Source organism: Neovison vison, chromosome 11, assembly GCF_020171115.1.
Source record: "Neovison vison isolate M4711 chromosome 11, ASM_NN_V1, whole genome shotgun sequence".
Lineage (NCBI taxonomy): Eukaryota > Metazoa > Chordata > Mammalia > Carnivora > Mustelidae > Neogale > Neogale vison.
In genome coordinates this window covers 23,690,316-23,710,625 of record NC_058101.1, presented here as the reverse complement: position 1 = coordinate 23,710,625, position 20,310 = coordinate 23,690,316, and the positions used below count along the sequence as shown (strand labels likewise).

Here is a 20,310-nt window from a genome sequence, read left to right as displayed (position 1 = left end):
TTCAGTTCATTTCACAAAAGTTGTTTCCTTAAGCATGTTTCGCAATTTCCTAAACATAGGTTAATCTGTAGTTAAAAGTTTAGAAAGACTTATGATCATTTAAGATGAGTTTTTGTGATGTTTGTTGGAACTTTCTCAGACTTTCTTTTTTCTTTAAGAAAACAAAAATAAGCGTGCCATAACACAGAAAGAAAGAGTTCCCAAGGGCGCCTGGGTGGCTCAGTGGTTAAGCCGCTGCCTTAGGCTCAGGTCATGATCTCAGAGTCCTGGGATCGAGTCCCGCATGGGGCTCTCTGCTCAGCAGGGAGCCTGCTTCCCTCTCTCTCTCTCTCTGCCTGCCTCTCTACTTGTAATTTCTCTCTGTCAAATAAATAAATAAAATCTTTAAAAAAAAAAAAAGAGTTCCCAAATCCTGAGAATTTAGTCACCATTTGAAATGAGTGTATCATTTCTGTTTGAAAATCAGTTAAAGTGGTTAAGAGTACGATGGTGGAGCCAGACTTCCTGGATTCAAAACCCTGACTCTTTACCTCCTAGCTGGGTGAGCTTGAGCAAGTTACATAACCTCTTTGTGCCACAAATTTTAGTAATATATACAGTAACGAAAATTTATAATTTACTAAGTTTGTAGAAAATGCATCTGTCTTAGATTAATTTGGACAAAACCTACTGTAATATTTTTAATTATGTTAATAGAGTTTTGGTATTTTTAAAAAATATTTATTTATTTGATTGAGAGAGAGAGAGAGAGAGAGTGTGTGTGTGTGTGTGTGTGAGAGAGAGAGAGAGAGAGAGAGACCGGATGGGAGAGGGAGAGAGAATCTGAAGCAGACTCCATGCTGAAGACAGAGCTCAACACGGGGCTCAGTCCCACAACTGCAAGATCATGACCCCAGCCAAAACCAAGATCAGACACTTAACCGACTGAGCCACCCAAGTGCCAAGTTTTGTTATTTGTTATTTTTTAAATGAGGAGGAAAGTACTTTACAAAGTTATTGTGAATATTAGAATTTATATACATAGAGAGAACACTTCCAGCATGACAACAGGCATTCAATAAATTGTTATTGTTATTAATTTAGTACTTAAATTGTGTATCATTAAGTTATTTATAATAAAATATTTTAAATTTAAATTCAATTTAATTAACATATAGTATATTATTAGCTTCAGAAGTAAAATTTAGTGATTCATCTAGTTGCATACAACACCCAGTGCTCATTCCTTTAAGTGCCTTCCTTAATGCCCATCACCCAGTTACCCTACCTCCCACCCCCAGTTGTTTCCTATAGTCAACATATAATAAACTTTAAACAATGTCTTAATTTTTTAATATATAAAGAATAAAGTTGTGTGCACATGAAAGTGCTAGAAGTGACCATAACTTATATTAGTGATTGAATTAAACAGTTAATGTAATTTTCCTATTTTCTATAGTTATTTTAGAACAGTTTAAAATGAAATGAAATCTTCTGTTAGCACTAATCACACTTACGCTATCTAAATAGTAATGGTTTGAAGGTAATGATGTTCTTCATATTAGAAGGCAAATTTGCCATTGATGGTGATCTTAAAATGCTGTTTGCAAAAGAGAGCTTTGAATAGTAGCATGTGAAAGAGCTTTATAAACTGTAAAATCCTCTATGAACAATAATTAGTTCTTCCATTTTTAGGGGAGGAGAGGGTTTTTTTTTTTTTTTTAAAGATTTTATTTATTTATTTGACAGAGAGAGATCACAAGTAGGCAGAGAGGCAGGCAGAGAGAGAGAGGAGGAAGCAGGCTCCCCGCCGAGCAGAGAGCCCGATGTGGGACTCGATCCCAGGATCCTGAGATCATGACCTGAGCCGAAGGCAGCGGCTTAACCCACTGAGCCACCCAGGCGCCCTGAGGAGAGGGTTTTTAATTGAAGAACTTTCCTGACACTAAATTAAGTAATATAACTTAACATGTAATGGCCTGAGTTGCAAAAGAACATAAACAGTAATCAGCCATGCAAAAGAGAATGTTCACATAGGTCCATGCTCCCCTATCCAAAATTCTTGGGATGTTTTTAGAATTTTTCAGATTCTAGTAAGTAATATAAGTAATATAGTAATAAAGTAATATAGTACACGTTCTAAATATTACATAGCCACTCCAGGAGGGGGCTGGAGTAGGGCCCTGTGATGAAGCACACAATGTTCCTGCAGCAAAAAAATATGAATAGTCATTCCAAATTCTATAAATAGCCTCATGTCAGTTCAGGTCAAGTTTTGCCACTAAAATAGATTTGGTACCTAATTTAAATGGAGGTTTGAGAGTTTTTTGTATATTAGAATTGCTGAAAGGGATTGTAGACCTATGTACGTAGTGTACCTCGTATATAACATCTATAATAGCTGTGAACTTGTGTTGCCTCGCCATTTCTGGTTCTTATTTTGAATTGGTCTAGTTTTCTGATAATTTTCTGCTGTCTCTGGTACAGTTTCCTAAGTAGGTATCAGTAATCTTAATATCAGTAATCTTAATCTTTGGGGGTTTTTTTTTGTAATCTTAATCTTAGACATATATTTATTGGAGCATCTGGGTGGCTCAGTCAGTTGGGCATCTGCCTTCTGCTCCGGTCATGATCCCAGGGTCCTGGGATTGAGCCCCAAGTCTGGCTCCCTGCTCAGCGGGGAACCTTCTCCTTCTCCTTCTGCCTCTCCCCCTGGCTTGTGCTCTCTCACTCTCTCTCTCAACTAAAATAAAATCTTTAAAAAAAGAAATACATTGATTATTCTACATAGTTTCATATGGAATTTCTAAATGGGTCCTTATTTTTCTTTTTTCTCTCCATTTTCAAATTGGGTATATAACTTTACAAGAAGAAAATTCTCCCAACAGGCTGATTTGAAAGCTTTAATGAAAAAGATATTCAAGTAACAATGGTTTTAGTATTTGGCATGTCTTATTCTCCTGCCTTTCTTGCTCTAAAAGTACTTCTCAATTTCTAGAGAATTCTTCATTGCCTTAAACTAAGAATTTTTTCTGGATACTCTGTAGTTAAATTGCTTAAAAAATCCATAACCACCAAGTTCTTACTTTGTCTATATAGTAAAGCATATAGATTAGATAGAGGAAAGAAACCTCTTTTAACTTAAAAGAATTTAATTCAGGGGCACCTGGATGGCTCAGTTGGTTTAGCATCTGACTCTTGATTTCAGCTCAGGTCATGATCTGAGGGTCATGAAATCAAGCCGCTCATCGGGCTCCTCGCTCAGCACAACAGTCTGCTTGAGATTCTCTCTCCCTCTGCCCTTTACCCCATGCTGAATAAATAAATAAATAAATAAATAAATAAAATCTTTTAAAAATAAAAATAAAAGCGTTTAAATTCAGGATACTTATAAGCTAATCTATATCAGCTAGTATAATACATATATAGTTAGGTTTCAGTAACTTTACTAGGAAATGAGTTAATGAGTGCCAAAACTCACTCCCTGTATCATTTTAACAAAATGCTAACAAGTAAGTTTTAACTAAGCAAATTAGATTGAGTCAGAATGAACATCAAATTAGTCCATCATTTTCCTTTTCCTTATTCTTGGGAATTTATATTTTCAAGGGGACTGTACTCCTTTAATCTTTCAATTCCTCATCTCTTAGACACTGGCTTTGAGTTCATGACAAATATTGACCAAGTAGCAGAGAGCTAGATTGTTTCCAGAGATGGCTGGGAAGATTTTTAGTGTTTGTTTGTTTGTTTGTTTGTTTTTTAGATAGCAATAACTAGTAAGCATTTGCAGTTTTTGAATCTGGTTAAAATGATTTTGTTAGATATGTTTTTAAAAGAAAATGGAAGCGAGACTCACATGACTGAGGTTCCACTTCTTCCCTCCAGTGTGACCTGAGCAAATCACTTAACCCTTTAAGTTTCCACTTCTTCTAGAAAATAAGGTCATTGGAACAGGTAATCTTCCAGGCCTACATTTTTCAAAACAAAAGTTAGGATGCATCATCTAAGACTGACTGATAACTCATAAGTTTATTTACATAAAAACCTTGTCAAGGTTTTAAAATAAAATCTCATGTAGTTATTTAACAAATTCCAGAAAAACTAAAATGACACTGTTATTAAGTATTATCCAGGAAAGCCCAGGATATCATCATCTGTAGTGCTTCATAGTTTTAAAAGTTTATATCCTGTATGTTCTTATCTGTTGTTTTAAATATTATAAACTCTAATAGTAGAAATACCATAGATGTAGACAGTTTGTTTTGAATGACTTCCCTATTTGATGTCTTTCGCAGTACAGTTGTATCATGAGGTTGATTCGCTTAGTAAATAGTAAAATGATACAGTATGGGAGAGACAACCTTGATTAAAACATTCATTTTCAGCTTCTTTAGAAGATGAAATGGTTAGTTGATGTATCCCAGAGTGCCATTCTTGCATGTTTATGATTATTTTATGGTGATGGTATACAGTAGATTTACATGAGATAATGAAAGAAGACAAGTAAGTACTCAGTTTTTAATCCCTCTGTCTTCTTTTGCTCTTCTTTGGCTGTATTTGGTCACTGTTTAGAATTTTCAGTTACAACATATGTTTCTTTTACTGTCATTGTATTTATTTACTTATTTACTCACTCTAGGGTCACGATCAGAGTTCAACTCTTGCTCAGCACTCTGTGGAACTGGCTTTGCCCAACCATCATCCGTTTCACAGAGACTTGCTTCGCTACGCCAAGCTGATGGAGTGGCTAAAGAATACAGATTATGGAAAATATGAGGGACTAACAAAGGTATGAGTTTGATATCAGTTACTCACTGCATGTGGAACGTAGTCTTCTAGAAGCAAGATGTCATGTATTCAGTTCCCCAAGTAACATTTGAAGTACTATAGTACTTTCTTAGCAAAGCAGAAACTACTTGCATTTCTGAGTGCTCATTAACCAGGCAGGAAATTTATTTTATTTACTTGGGTAAGGAAGAGCTTAATTTCGAACTTCATTACTAGTGTAGTAATGGGCCATACTGTGGCCTTAAGCATCATTCAGTTTAGTTTAATGCAATATTTACCTCCTGCATTTTTTTATATGCATTATAGAAACCAGAGACTAGATGATGTATAAGTGAGGTGTTTGCCCTCTAAAAATGGATAACCCATTTGATGAAGCAAATGCAGAGTACCTCTTTATTAAGCAGGCATTTCACTATTCCAGGCACCATGGGCCCTAATAAACAACCCCTACTTCTAAAGAGCCTTACATCTGACAAGAACAATTATACTTAAAACAGTCGGGAAAACATTAAGTGCCAAACTGAAAATGAGTTTAAATGCATGGCAGTTATAGAAAAGAGCAATCCATGTTCTAAAGCCATGGGGCAAAACTTTAGGACAGAAATTGGACTTGAATTGAGTTTGTTTTGTTTTGTTTTGTTTTTTTAAGATTTTATTTATTCACTTGACAGAGAGAGAACACAAGCAGGCAGAGAGAGAGGAGGAAGCAGGCTCCCCGCTGAACAGAGAGCCCGATGCGGGGCTCAATCCCAGGACCCTGGGATCATGACCCGAGCCGAAGGCAGAGGCTTTAACCCACTGAACCACCCAGGCGCCCCTTGAATTGAGTTTTAAATAATGAATGGGATTAGATAAACCAGAAAAAAGAGAAAGGGCATTCTGGGGATGAGGAGCAAGACGTGCAGACAAAGGTGGAAAATACGCCCGTTTGTCAGGACAATGGAGGATGGAGGCCCATGAAGCAGAAATTTCATATTCTGGAGCAGCGAGAAATTATGTTGAAAAAGATGAGCCTTGAGGCCTAACAGCATTCCTCATACATGGGAAAAGACTAGATGAGGCAAATTCAGATGAAATGAAATCTGAACCAGGAAGATAGTGGTAGGAATAGAGAATAGAAACCAAAAGAGAGACTCCAGGGATGGAAGGGACAGGATGATGCCAAACTTCCTAGACTTGGAGACTAGAAGAGCAGCAGCAGCAACATCAGCAATTGGAGAAGATGAGTCATTCATTCATACACGAATTTACCGAGCACCTGTTGTGTTCTAAGTAAGTGCTGGAGATACAGCACTGAAGGAAATAGGCGAATGCTTGTGTGTTCATAGCGCATGTTTTGGTGGAGGAAGACTGACAAAAAAGTCAGTTGTATGGTAGGTTAGAAGGTACTGCTGAGTGCTCTGGAGAAAATAAAACAGGGAATGCTAGGACTGGGGGAAAACTGTAGCTTGAGATAAGGCATCATGAGAAGATAACATCTGAGCATAGATTTTTAAAATGAGCAAGGGTGTGGGGTGCCTGGCTGGCTCAGTCAGTAGAACATTCCACTCTTTGATCTCAGGGTTGTGAGTTTGAGCCTCATGTTGGGTGTAGAGATTACTTAAAAATAAAATCTTAAAAAAAAATAAATAAGCAGAGGTGAGCAGGGGGAGTTTCTTGGGGAAAGCTTTCCAGGCACAGTACAGCTGTCCTATGGCAAGACCATGTGTACTGTGTACTGGGGGAGCAGCAAGGCACTATGGTTGGAGCACAGAGGACCAGGAACAGGACCTTAGAAAGAAGGTAGGGGAGGTGAAGTGGGGGTGGGGCGGAGCAGATCTGGAAGGGACTGTGTACCCCCGGTAAGGACTTGGCTTTTACTGTGAAGGAGATAGGGGAAGGGGTTTTGGTGGGTTGTGAGCGGTAGAATGACATGATCTGATTTAGCTTTAATAAAAGGCCATTGTGGCAGGAAGCCATGGATATAATACTTTTCTGGCATTTCTGCTATGACCTTTTTAGTATTGAAATTGACCATGTCACTTTGGGAACTGAAGAATTGCTACCTAATTCCAAAATATAAATAGCTGTATTTATATATCAGATGTAAGAGCAGTTTCCTTAAAATTCTGAAATACCCTGGAAAATGTGAAATCTTCTAAGTTTTTATGAATTTGGAGTTTAAAACTAAAAAATTTAAGTAAGGCATAAGTTATTTTAATAATTAGTAATAATTTAATTATGTGGACAATATGACCTTAAAAGATGTTCTCGAATTGGAAAGAGGGACGTATTTTGTTTCTTAGAATGAAAACAAAAATATTGAGATTGTTAATATAAAAGCCCTTCCCGTTAACCCATATGCTTGTGGCAAAAAATTTTCTAACAGAATTTAGGTAGCAAAATCGTCTTATTTTTCACTAGTTTTGCTAGCCAGAGTTTTTCCCGTTTTTATTTAAAAAATGGTGCTCTCTTTCAGAGTGTTTTATAATGAAGCTTATTCTCTCTCAGGAAACTAATGTTTACACATGAATCCATTTTATCTTCATACTTATTGAAATAATTATAACTTCTTCTAGTGTTAGGTTCATACTTCCTGAGAAGGCAGAGAGGATTAGGTAGAAATTTATGAGAACTATGATAATAAGAAAAAAAGCAGGTCGTACATGCCTATCAGTGTATCAATTTGAACACATTTGGCATAAGGACATTCTTGTATATCAGTCTTTATGTGTTTCAAGTGCCTTTGCCCACTTAAAGTAAGATCTGATCCCTTTACTTCTAAACTGAGATCATAAGAAAGGGGACATAAACCTTGGTAAAAATAAGTAATATTTTAAAGTATAATTTTAAAAATGTTTTTCAAAAAGAATATAAGTATCCTGAGGTATTTATGTATATATCTTATCTGGTCAGTTATTTTTAAGACTACTTTTGTTCCTCAGAATTAGTCTTTTAAGTGTTCTGCAACTCTACTGTTGTGTTATATTTTGTTTTGTTCTGTTTTGTTTTCATTCAACAGAATTCTGATTTGGAGATATCTTAAGGAAAAATATTTACAGTACTGGAATTCTTTGCCTTTTGAAGTTTTAGGAGGATTAATATTTTGAATAATTAAACATTATTATATCTCCTTAAGAGTTTTGTGCCAACAAGTGCTTTGTCCCTTAGTGAATATTCAAATAAGTAAAATAATCAATAAGCTTTTTGCCTAATTGTGTTCTCAGTGAGTATTATTGCCCTATCTTTATATATAATGCAGTATTCATGAATGTAATTTAAGTAAAGAAACAAGATGATAGCCAAGCTAGCAATGATTTATGGACTCATTCTCTGCTCACAGTATAGTTTTGATTGACAATATTAATGAGCTTTTTAAATGAAATTGACTTATTTCCCAGGAATGTTACTTGATCCTGTGGCTTGAACTTTTGACAGACTATGTATTTTACCTCATAATCTAATTTGGTTGCTGAAGTCATCAAAAACAGGAATTTGACTAAAAAGGAAGAAGGAAGAGAGGAATGAAAGAAGGAAAGAAAGAAGGAAACAGACCAGTACTTCTTTAGTAAGAAATAATAACAAAATGCTGTTTGCACTGGATTGCCAGAAAGCAGTTTACTTAAAATTCTGAAATACCCTGGAAAACGTGAAATCTTCTAAGTTTTTATGAATTTGGAGTTTAAAACTAAAAAATTTAAGTAAGGCATAAGTTATTTTAATAATTAGTAATAATTTAATTATGTGGACAATATGACCTTAAAAGATGTTCTCGAATTGGAAAGAGGGACGTATTTTGTTTCTTAGAATGAAAACAAAAATATTGAGATTGTTAATATAAAAGCCCTTCCCCTTAACCCACATGCTTCTGGCAGGAAAGAGAAAAGCCTTTTTCTGTTCAAGGGATAAGAATCACTAGGCACTGCCCAGCTGTGCTTCTAATCTAATCTAAGCAAAGCCCAAAGTTTTAGTATACATAATTAGAGTTTAGGGAAATAGATCAACTGCCCAGATTCCTTCCTCCCCAGGACTACAGCCTCTATCCATGGCTCTGGATTATTCGTGTAGGGCAGTTAAGAATAGAGATGTTCCATCCATGCTTAGGGAGGAAATGAGCTTTCCTCTCCCATTAATTTCCTTGAAGATTACTCAGACATCTCCTTTCAACCCCCGTTCTGCATTTGTGGAATTTACCCGTGTGTGTAAAGAAAAAGTAGAATATAGAGATCTTGGTAAGACTGCACAGTCAAAACAAGGAAAGTTGAAAAGACTGCCTGAGACAACAGTATTTAAACTCTTGATAGTTAAATGTAAGGTGCTATATACAAGGTGCTAAGCTCCTTCTAAGAGACATTCTTCAGAATTGGGTAAATGAATGAACTGATGGTTACACCTGTCTGTGGCCTCGCCCACCAATGAGTTCTGTTACATAGCTGGAAAAAGGTATCTAGTCATTCAAGTTGCATTGGAAAAGGGAGTGATTTTCAATAGTCTGCTCATGTTACTTTTTTCTAGATACCGAAGAAGCTGTTTTCACATGGTTTAAATTGCTTGGGTGGTAATGTGCACTTTAGACAATTCTGGTATTGGAATGCAGTCTGTTATGTTGAATGATTTGAGTAGAAACCACTGATGAAGATTTCACAAATTATGTGAAACTGATTTTCTGTCTGTCAACTCTTCACTGATTTGCAGTGATAATATTTTTAAAAAGATTTTATTTATTTAATTGACAGAGATCACAAGTAGGCAGAGAGGCAGGCAGAGAGAAAGAAGGGGAAGCCAACTCCCTCTGAGTAGTGAGCCCGATGTAGGGCTTGATCCCAGGACCTGAGATCATGACCTGAGCCAAAGGCAGAGGCTTAACCCACTGAGCCACCCAGGCACCTCTTGACTAAGTTTTCTTACAGAGACTATGTGGGAAATATATATGGCCTACAAATTGAAAAACCAAAGATCTATATGTTTCATCCAAATATATTTTATAAAGAAATATCTATGAAAAGAAAATATCTATGAACTAAGAAAATCAGTGGTAAACTATGAGTCAGGATACAAATATTCATATAATATATACCCTTTGAAAGGTACACTTGATGTTTAAAGCAACATAAACCTGCTCTAAAGCTGCATGTATTGGGGCGCCTAGGTGGTTCAGTCAGTTAAGTGTCTGCCTCCAGCTCAGGTCCTGATCCCAGGGTCTAGGGATTGAGCCCCACAACAGGGAGCCTGCTTCTCCTTCTCCCTCTGCCTCCTGATCCCCCTGCTTTTACACTCTCTCTCTCCCTGTCTGACAAATCTTTAAAAAAATTTTTTTGAAAGTGAATATTAATTTGAACTAATAAGGAAGCAGAAGCTTAGATCCCAGGATAAATTTAAAAGAATAGCGAAGTACAGTGGATTTATTTACATTTCGTCAGACTGTGTATGGCATTTAACTTAGGACTTGGTAAAATGCATGGTTTCCCACTAGTGAAGAATCCTTCCTGAGAGCATAAAATATTTTAATGTGATAATAAGCAGATATGATGAAGAAATGAGTTAGTATGCTTAATTATAGATGAGATGTTTCCATTTGAGCTAGAATAAATTCAATTTGTTTCTAAAAAGTAATTGTGAAAACTGTAAGATGTACTAGTTATAATTAAATTCTTATTGAAAATAACTTATTTTGGAATATCTAAATACCCTAAGCTTATTGAAAGATTATTTTTTAAATATATTTTTTAAATTTTTTTACTTTTTTAAAAGATTTTATTTATTTGACAGAGAGGGAGATCACAAGTAGGCAGAGAGGAGGGGGAAGCAGGCTCCCTGCTGAGCAGAGAGCCCAACGCAGGGCTCGATCCTACAACCCTGAGACCATGACCCGAGCCAAAGGCAGAGGCCCAACCCACTGAGCCACCGAGGCGCCCCTTGAAAGAGTATTGAAAATAGCCAATTTGATATGCCTTACTACCCTAAGTTGGGAGGGGACACTGACACTGAATGTGCCCCTTTGTTGTCATTGACACTGTTGGCGTGATTGTTTTTAATAGCAACATGGCAATATGGAAGAGGTTACAAAGATTCCCATTTTCTTTGGCCCTGTATTTCCATCCTTAGGAAATGATTCCAAGAAAACAATTCATTAAAGATGAAAAGGTTATTGTAACATTGTCTATCATAGTAAAACATTGAAACCACTTAAGTGGCCTCTGCTAGGGAATTGATTTGCTGAATTGTGGTATATCAACAAAGCGTAACACTGTACAGTCATTAAAAAGTGTGAGGCTGGAAAAACATGATTGTTCAGACCCAAATATGCTATACAGTAGGATTGCAACTCTATTTGAAATCTATGAAAGAAAATACATAAAAATGAAAATATAAGTGTGATTATATTCGATTTTATATTTTTATAAATTGCTGTTTTTATGTCTTTTTTTTTTTTAAGACAGAAAACAGCCAATTTTTTAATCCTATGAAATACCTCAGGATTTTAGACCAGAAAATTTAAAGCAAGCACGAAGGCTTTGGGGGGACTGAATTGTTATATTTATGTAATTAATAAGAAGTACCTGTTACTTTTATTTTAAGAATTACATGGATTATTTATCACGACTATATGAGAGAGAAATTAAAGATTTCTTTGAAGTTGCAAAGATCAAAATGACTGGCACAACTAAAGAAAGCAAGAAGTTTGGTAAGCTTAGACACCTCAGTTCATTGTTTTCTTTTCTATTCTATTCTATTAAAAGTGGTTTTATTTATGACAAATAAGTCTAAGACATTTTAGAGCAAGGTGGAAGAAGATACTGTAGAATTGATGAAAAAGTAAGTCTAATGTGTTGGTTTGATTTATAGTCATTTCACAGAACAAATGTTTATATCTGTAAATACAGCTTTTACCAAAATTCTCTAGTAAATGAATCTGACAGCAATTGTGTATTCATGCCATAAATGAAAGCATCTGTTCATAAGAAAACCAGTTGACCAGAGAATGAAGTGCAGTCTGGTGGAGAAAGTATTAGGCTCAGAGACAAGTTGAGAGTTGAGTTTCTGACTTCCTAAAAGGCCTTCTGTAGCAGTTGGTGGCAAGTCATTGCTCTTTACAGGGAAACGGAAAGTAATTCCTGGCTTCTTACTTCTCACTGGCTATTTTGAATCAAAAAGAAAGTTTGTGTTTCCTCCCCGGTCAGGGGCTATAAAAATGTCCTCCAAATTTCTCCTGGGATTATACCTTATTTTTCCAAAGGAATATTTTCCAAGCATGTTATTTTTTGTTGCTTCAAAGTATGTTAAGCGGACAGAAACGTGATTTGAAAAGATAACCAGTGAAAGTCTCAAGTTGCGAGGAAGGTGATTTGCCGAGGCCACATTCTGCTCTTGCATGTGTACCCATCTCTGGAGTTCCTTTTGGATGGAGTTCTGTGCCTACTCAAGTCAAAACCTGGCCTTAAATGGCTACAATGTGTACTCCTCAGTGTGTCTGCCTAGTTTCCCTTTAGACCAATGAGTTTAGCATTTGCTTGTTGAAAGGAGCCTATGCCCTAAGCAACTTCTGGTGATCAGGAAACAGGATTGAAATTGATAGCACATCTTTCCGTTCTTTTCCTTTAGGACAGAGAAGACTGTCTTTAGTGGGTAATTATTTAGTAATTCACTGTTGTTGTTGTTATTGTTGTTGTTTTAATTCAACACTAATATATTGATTATGCTAGTCCAGACTGTTGAAATGTTTTGAATCTGTGTACACATATGTTACACTTAGGTAAAGATACTGATAAGTATCTTGGGACCATAGGCTTTTGGAAACAGAAATGCTAACTCATCCTAAAGGTTAATTGTTCTGAAACAGTGTGTTTATATCCTTGTTAATGTTTCACTGTGGGTATGTTACGCTTTTTTTTTTAAGTAAGCAACATATTAATTCAGTTACATGTTTAATGTTTTCATTTAGTATATTTGTCACCACTTGTTAGTGAACCATTTTATTTTGAGAGAACTCTTCTAACAGAATATGAAAACTGGAGGTAAAAAGGAAATCTTTCTAAAATTATCTCCTTAGGAGGCCGTTAATCCCAGTATCATAATAGTTTATCAAGCCTAAGATTCACATTGAAATAAATGACATAACAAAAATGTAATTTAAAACAAGTACAACACTATCTTAATGGTATCATTGCATTAACTTGAAAATTAATTTTTTTTCTTTTTATCCCTCCTGGGAAGTTCTTAAATTATCTTGTTTAAAATAGTTTTAAATTAGAAGTTTAGAAGGCACTTTTATAGTTTTAAAATAGCATTAAAATCACATTTCTTTCTATGTATAAAATAATAGCAGGAGAGTAATTTGTGATAGTTGATGGCACCAGAAAATCATGGTTTCAGTTATCTTGATAACATCAACTACAAGAGAAGAAAAACTAAATAGTAAACAGAATTCAGAAGACAAGTTAAAACAGATGATTTAAATTCTAAATAAGATAGAGTGGAAATTTTTTAAAATATCTTTTCATTCAAATTGTGTTTAAATCAACTTTTAATAATAATATAATTAAAATAGAAACTTGAAATTTTGGAAAGATAACTTGTCCATGAATCAAAATGAAGTAATTATAAATAAATTCTAATTTTGTTTTTTTTTTTTTAAAGATTTAAGTAATTCAATTATTTGACAAAGAGATCACAAGTAGGCAGAGAGGCAGGCAGAGAGAGAGGAAGTGAAGCAGGCTCCCCAGAGAGCACAGAGCCTGATGCGGGGCTTAATCCCAGGACCCTGGGATCATGACCCGAGCCAAAGGCAGAGGCTTTAACCCACTGAGCCACCCAGGCGCCCCTAATTTTGTTTTGTTTTTTACTTGCTTTGAAAATTCGGGGTCATAGATGCTAATAAGAATAGAAGGTCAGAAATGTATAGTCAATATTGTTAGAGAGATTCAGGGGAATACTCTCTTTTTGAACCACTTTGACTCAACTTTAACATCACTTTAGCTCAGGTCATTTAGAATAATGTTGAAATACCAGCAGACATCTTTTCTTTGTAATAAGGTCTTTAGTAGATAATTGCCTTTTTTAATTAATAGGTTTACCTTGATAAACTCAGAGGCATGGAATTTTCTCCCCAAGGATAATACTTTGGTGGAGTTTTTCCCCTTGTGTTCTACAAATATACTTAATGAAATGTCAGGCAAAGAAATTTAGAAATTATTTTTTAAATCACCAATTTTTTCTTTCTGTAGCTATAATAACACAACACACACATGCATATTATTTTAGGCCCTTAACATATGCGTTTATATAATTACTGCCTCCCTTGTATTTAAAATTTTAATAGTTCCAAAATTTTAATAGTTTTTCAATCTGTGTTGTTCCAGTAAGCTAAGAATCTTGTTGATTCCGAAAGGAGTCTTGAATACAAGACCAAGTTCAGTGCTGGCTAGAAAATTCATTTAATAAATACTGATTATTATATAATAAGCACTGCTAAGTACTGAGAATGCAATAGTAAGCAAAGACCCTACCTCGTGAAGTTTACAGTCTAATGGGGATTATTTAAAGATACTTAAAAGGTTACCTGAAGGGGTGCCTAGGTGGCTCAGTAGGTTAGACATCCAACCCTCCATCTCAACTCAGGTCTTGATCTCAGGTTCATGAGTTCAAGCCCCACGTTGGGCTCCATGCCCAGTGTGGAGCCTACTTTAAAAAAAAAAAAAAAAGTTGCCTGAATATTGCTTGTCGCTGATAAATAATATAGGCTTTGATGAGCCCCAAATCATTATTAATTGGCACTGTTAGTAACTCTGTATTCCTTATTGGGTACAAAAAAAAAAAGGTGTATAAAGTTCAGGCTTTGCTCTGAAACTGGTGAACTTATTATAGTGACACCTTGAGGCCACTAGGAGGTACTGTTCATATTGGCCCACTACTTGATCCAGCGCGATCCCTGCTTACCACTTCTATCTCTAGCTTTGGTGTTTCATTCTTCTTAAGCTTCACAAAGCTAGAGCTGCAAAGATGTACATACCCCTGGTATGACAAGTCAGTAGCTTTTACTTGGGCTTTTGCCTTGAAGTTTGGTAGGGATGGTGACAGTTTGATACATTGTTCTCTGTATTTAAATTATTTCTAGGTTATAGTTATATTCTTTAATTTTCTCTTTCATTCTGTAAGTTCTTTCTTTGCCTTTCACATTAACTTCTAATTTGAGTTGAGAATGTTTCACAAGATGATCTCTACAATTGATCTAATAAATATTATATAGAAAGAAGGTTTAGAATAAAAGAAATGTCAAATGATCCCCAAAGAACTCAGATTCCTGTATTAAACCTTTTCCTTTGGCTTTAAGCCCTCCATCCACCCATCTCCTGATAATTAGATTTTGATATTTAATTTTCATTCTAGGTGTTCATAAAGCCAGCTACTAAGTAGTTCAGGTTGACATTTTGAAATGATTTTAACACCCCAGCCATGTAATTTTCTATCAGATGTGGTCATAACATTATTCAGTACAGTGGAGACTCCTCTCAGGACTTTTCAGGGAGTGAGAATGTTGATGTGCTTAATATCTAAGTCTACAACTTCATTCTAATAAATTTCCACTTTTTTAAATTTTTACTTGACCATATGATCTCACTCGTATGTGGAATTTAAGAAACAAAACGAACAAGCAAAGGAAAAAAAAAAAGAGAGACACATCAAGGAACACACACTTAACTATAGAAGACAAACTGATGGTCCCCAGAGGGCAGGTGGGTGGGGGGATGGGTGAAATAGGGGCTGGGGATGAAAGAGTACACTTACGATTAAAATAAAATAAAATAAAATGACTTTAAAAAATTTTAAAACCACTTTTTTCCCAGAAACCAAAACTTACAAATGTAGTCTTTTAAAGTTTAAGGGACACCTGGGTGGCTCAGTTGGTTGAGCGCTGCCTTCGACTCAGGTCATGATCCCAGCGTCCTGGGATCGAATCCCGCATCGGGCTCCTTGTTTGGCGGGGAGCCTGCTTCTCCCTCTGCCTTTGCCTGCCACTCTGTCTGCCTGTGCTTGCTCTCGCTTCTGTCTCTATGACAAATAAATAAATAAAATCTTTAAAGTTTAAGCGCACTAGCTCCATAAACTTAAAAAAAAAAAAAAAAACACTTAAAAGTGTTGGGGGAGGGGCCGACAAATAAGATATTTTTGCCTATTTGAGTAAAAACAAACATTAGACCAGTAAAGTTTTTTCTCTCAGAATTTGTCAAACAGTAGCTGACCAACTAAACATACGTTGCACCTCTTGTTACTTGATGCTCATGGTTCTTTGCATGTGTCTTTTAAACTAGAGCTTTAACTTCCTCTTGTGCATGGTTTGTGCAAATTGCAGTTTATTAACTTGTCTTTGTCTTTGATGCTTGCAACCTAATCCATCACAGCTACACTGCCTCGAAAAGAAAGTGCTGTCAAACAGGAAACAGAGAGTGAGTATGCTTAGTGTATTAGTAGGTATTCTCAATGCATGTTTGTTTAATGTCTAGAAATTTGTTTTTTGTCTTGAAAAAAGTTACATCCAAAAATATTGATTGCTCTGAGTTGCCAGGTTCGGTGGAAGAAAACCAGCATGATGGTAGTGGTATGGCTACATTCAAAAAATGTAATTCCAAAATATATGGTGGGTAATCAGAAATTATGAAAAGGCTTAACCATTAAACTTCTGTTTTCAGGCTTTGTTTAGAAACTATAAAAATTCTTACAAATATGGTCAGATTTTTGCATAATGAAACTAAGGTGTATCTTTAATTGTCCTTATTATATCTTCATCTGTCCCTTCTGACCATCAGCAAATAATATAGGTTAACTGAGAAATATTTTAGAAGATTAAAAAAAATTATTCATTGTTTATATTTAATTCTGAATAAAAATATTACATTTTCTTGTAAAAATGGAAGCCTTTAATTCCTTGATGGACGTAGAATATTGTCCAGCCACATTGTTCTCATTTTTCTTCAAAGATGTCTCATATTGTGCATTTCATGATGTATATATTACATATTAGTTGTATTTTAAGTATAACAAGTTTTCAGGTGGTTTTTTCCTCTTCATTTGTTTAGTTTTTAAAGAGCTGTAGATAATCAGTTCACTTACTATAAAAAACAGTTTCTGGATTCAGGAATGTGTTAAGTTGCATCATATGTAATCTGCTTTTTGTAGGACAAGAATGATGGCGTATTGGCTGCTTTGTATGGTTCAACCCAATATTTTCATTTAATGTGGAGGCGTGTAATATTAGGATATGGCCGTTTTCTTCAGAAAGAAAAAAAGTCATTAAAAAATAAAAATAAAAAAGACCTCATAGCTAGTACACCAAGGAGTCATTGGCCTTCATCCATATTTATATCTTTTGAGTAACTCAGGAAGGAAATCTTCATCTACTTTAGCCTAGAAATACTAGGCAACTTTGGTGGTACTGGGTAGGGTATAGATCATGCGATCCTTAAGACCGCTTTTGGTCCTATTCTGTAAATCTGTGTAGTTTTCGCTGCTCCTTGCAGTGTGCTTAGGAATAGGACACAGATGTTAATGAGAGAGCAGGACACGCTTCCGCACAGCCCATGTGGTCGGCTTGTGTGATAACTGACATGAGCGCTGAATACGAAGACAGTAGGCGAGAGCCCTCATTCACACTATGGGTCTTTTATTCATGAAGGTCACAACTTTCAAAGTTTTATTATTTCTTAGGTCTTCATGGAAGTTCTGGGAAATTAACTGGATCTACTTCTAGTCTAAATAAACTCAGCGTTCAGAGTTCAGGGAATCGCAGATCTCAGTCATCTTCTTTGTTGGATATGGGAAACATGTCTGCCTCTGATCTCGATGTTGCCGACAGGACCAAATTTGATAAGGTAAAATAATATAACAAGTATGTTTTAAACATGAACATTTGTTTTCTAATAGCAGTTTGTTACTGCTTTAAGTGTGTTCCAGGATTTGGGCTATGTTGGCTCTCTGAATTAACCATATCTTTCAAATTCTGAATCTGAAAAAAAAAATTACTATTCAAATGTCAACTGAAATGTGTATTATCAATTCACTGACATAACAACTTTATTAAAATTTATTATAAATCATTAAGAGCTTGTATCTTTAAGTTTCTTGAGCCAACTACAAAGTAAAGGGGAAATAACAGCTTTTATGAAGCTAAACTGTTCTCTGCAATGCATTAAGCTTAAAAAGTTTGTCTCTGTGTTCCTCTTTCCAGATTCCAAGTGAATAATTATTTTGAGGTTTTTTTTTTTAGGTGTGTCTGGCCCTGTTAAGCCTTAATACTTCTGCATTGTCCTATCAATCTTGGAATAGTTTCTTTTGGGATTCTATTGAGATTATACGTAAAGCATCTATGATCTCTCCTGAAAAGTGAATTAAATGTAGAAGATGTTTTTATGCGTTTGGTGCAGTTCATTTTTGTTTTCTTCAGATCTTTGAACAGGTACTAAGTGAACTAGAGCCCTTGTGTCTGGCAGAACAGGACTTCATAAGTAAATTTTTCAAACTACAGCAACATCAAAGTATGCCTGGAACTATGGTATGGCTCACATTTATTGGTTGGCTAATATTTATAATCAGTAGTATAATTAGCCTAAGTAATTTTTGTCATATCACAAGATAATGAAAACAGTGATAGTTGGCTACTCCAGATATTTAGGTCTAAGACAATACTCCAGATTGTCTTAGACCTAAATAGCCTCTAAATTAGTAAGAGGGAATTGGCTGAATTTACTTTGTAGAAAATATTCTTCAAAAGGAAATTTTAGCATTTTAGTAGTCACCAAGAAAAAATACAATTTTCAAAGGAGAAAGATATATGAGTGCCTATACCAAGGTCTAACAAAAAAAAAGAAGAAGAAAGAAAGAAACAGGCCCCAAATCTGAACCTTTCCTGTGCCTTTGTTACTAACTAGGTATGAGACCTTAAACCAATTATTTAATCCCCAGTTTTCCTTATCTATACAATGAATAATAACTGTTCAGCATGTCTCTCAGGTGGCATAAATGTAAGAAAATGATATGAGATGCTGTTGCAATATTTTGAAAAACTTAAAAGCACGATACAAATAAAGTGATTTTTAAATTAAGGTCATCTTGGTTGGCTCGCTGGCTCAGTTGATAGAGCATGTGTCTCTTGATCTCCGGGCTGTGAGTTTGAGCCCCATGTTGGGCATAAAGCTTACTTGAAAAAAAGTAAGGTCGTCTTAATATACAGAACCAATATATAAAAAGCATTCGTAAAATGAATTTGTTCTTATAGATGATGTTGATAGTAAATTTGCTTATTTGTTAGCCTCTCTAAGAATTTTTAATAACATTTTTTAAATGCTAAAGTTTTATGTAAACGATTGATGAAATTCTTTAATTTTTAAAATTCTTTCTTTAAAGTTGTTTCTGTTTTTTTGAGCTTCCCTTCCCCTCTGAGCCTCCAGTACCTTCTCTGTCCCTGCTTTCCTCTCATATGCATACACACAGGCACATCTTCTCAGCCCACAGTAATTCTCAGATAAAATCTAAGAACAAAACATTTTCTAACCATTCTTAAACAACATACTAAGTTATATAGTTTTATCAATAGTACTACCTTTAAAAATCATTATTTTTCATAATGTATTCTCTCCTAGGAATTTTAGGACTGAGCAGGCTTTTGCTATATAAACTAGTCAAATTGTTGGTCTTTTATTATGTAAAGTACCCGAATAATTTTTGCAGACTGAAGCAGAGGACCTAGATGGAGGAACATTATCCCGGCAACATAATGCTGGTGTGCCACCGCCTGTCTCATCTGAGTATGTGTTTGTTAATATCTGTTGTTTATCTGGGGAGGGGGACACTAAAAATTGAACCTCAAGGGGTGCTGGTCGGTGAGGAGCCAGATGATTCTGGTGATGTGACAGCCCTCAGAGCACTGACGTGTGTGCCCAGTGTCTTCTCAAACGTCTTACTCAGTTAAAATTAGTCCTGTTGTCTGACTCTTCAGCTCTTTTTGGCTCGTAATCACAAAAAAGTACAATCCGTTTAGTGTTTGCTGGTAAGAAGTAGCATTTGAATTGTAGGGTATTTCTCAGAAATTACAAAGCACATTTCAGGATCCAGCTTTACAAATGACATGAAGTTATATTTTGAGTAATAAAACTTAACTTCAAAAAATATTTTTATGTTGGAAACTGCCGTAGAATAATTAGTTCATCCTATCTGGACGTTTTTCGTTGAAATGTGAAATTTTAGTCATTTTGTATATCTGCAGTGGATTAGAGTTAAAGATCAAGATATGAAACCTCTATAATCAATTCCCATATTTTGTTTGTTTCCTGAACAGGAAAGATATGATCCGTCAGATGATGATTAAAATATTTCGCTGCATTGAGCCAGAACTGAACAACCTGATTGCATTAGGAGACAAAATTGATAGCTTTAACTCCCTCTACATGCTTGTCAAAATGAGCCATCACGTGTGGACCGCACAGAATGTGGACCCTGCTTCCTTTCTGAGTACTACATTGGGAAATGTTTTGGTGACTGTCAAAAGGAACTTTGACAAATGCATTGTAAGTT

At 35.4% G+C, this 20,310-nt stretch overlaps 1 protein-coding gene across 4 annotated transcripts in view; it reads left to right on the top strand.

Moving 5' to 3' along the window:
* EXOC1 (exocyst complex component 1) overlaps window positions 1–20,310 on the top strand; it is a 61,619-nt gene that overhangs the window by 25,097 nt on the left and 16,212 nt on the right. For 2 of the 4 annotated variants that reach the window (XM_044226209.1, XM_044226208.1), the window contains 7 exons: window positions 4,619–4,768; window positions 11,326–11,431; window positions 16,146–16,190; window positions 17,449–17,612; window positions 18,185–18,292; window positions 19,468–19,544; window positions 20,075–20,303. In XM_044226209.1, the coding sequence (XP_044082144.1) occupies window positions 4,619–4,768; window positions 11,326–11,431; window positions 16,146–16,190; window positions 17,449–17,612; window positions 18,185–18,292; window positions 19,468–19,544; window positions 20,075–20,303 (879 nt within the window). The remainder of the gene's footprint in view (window positions 1–4,618; window positions 4,769–11,325; window positions 11,432–16,145; window positions 16,191–17,448; window positions 17,613–18,184; window positions 18,293–19,467; window positions 19,545–20,074; window positions 20,304–20,310) is intronic. The other 2 variants (XM_044226211.1, XM_044226210.1) reach the window with 1 other exon arrangement.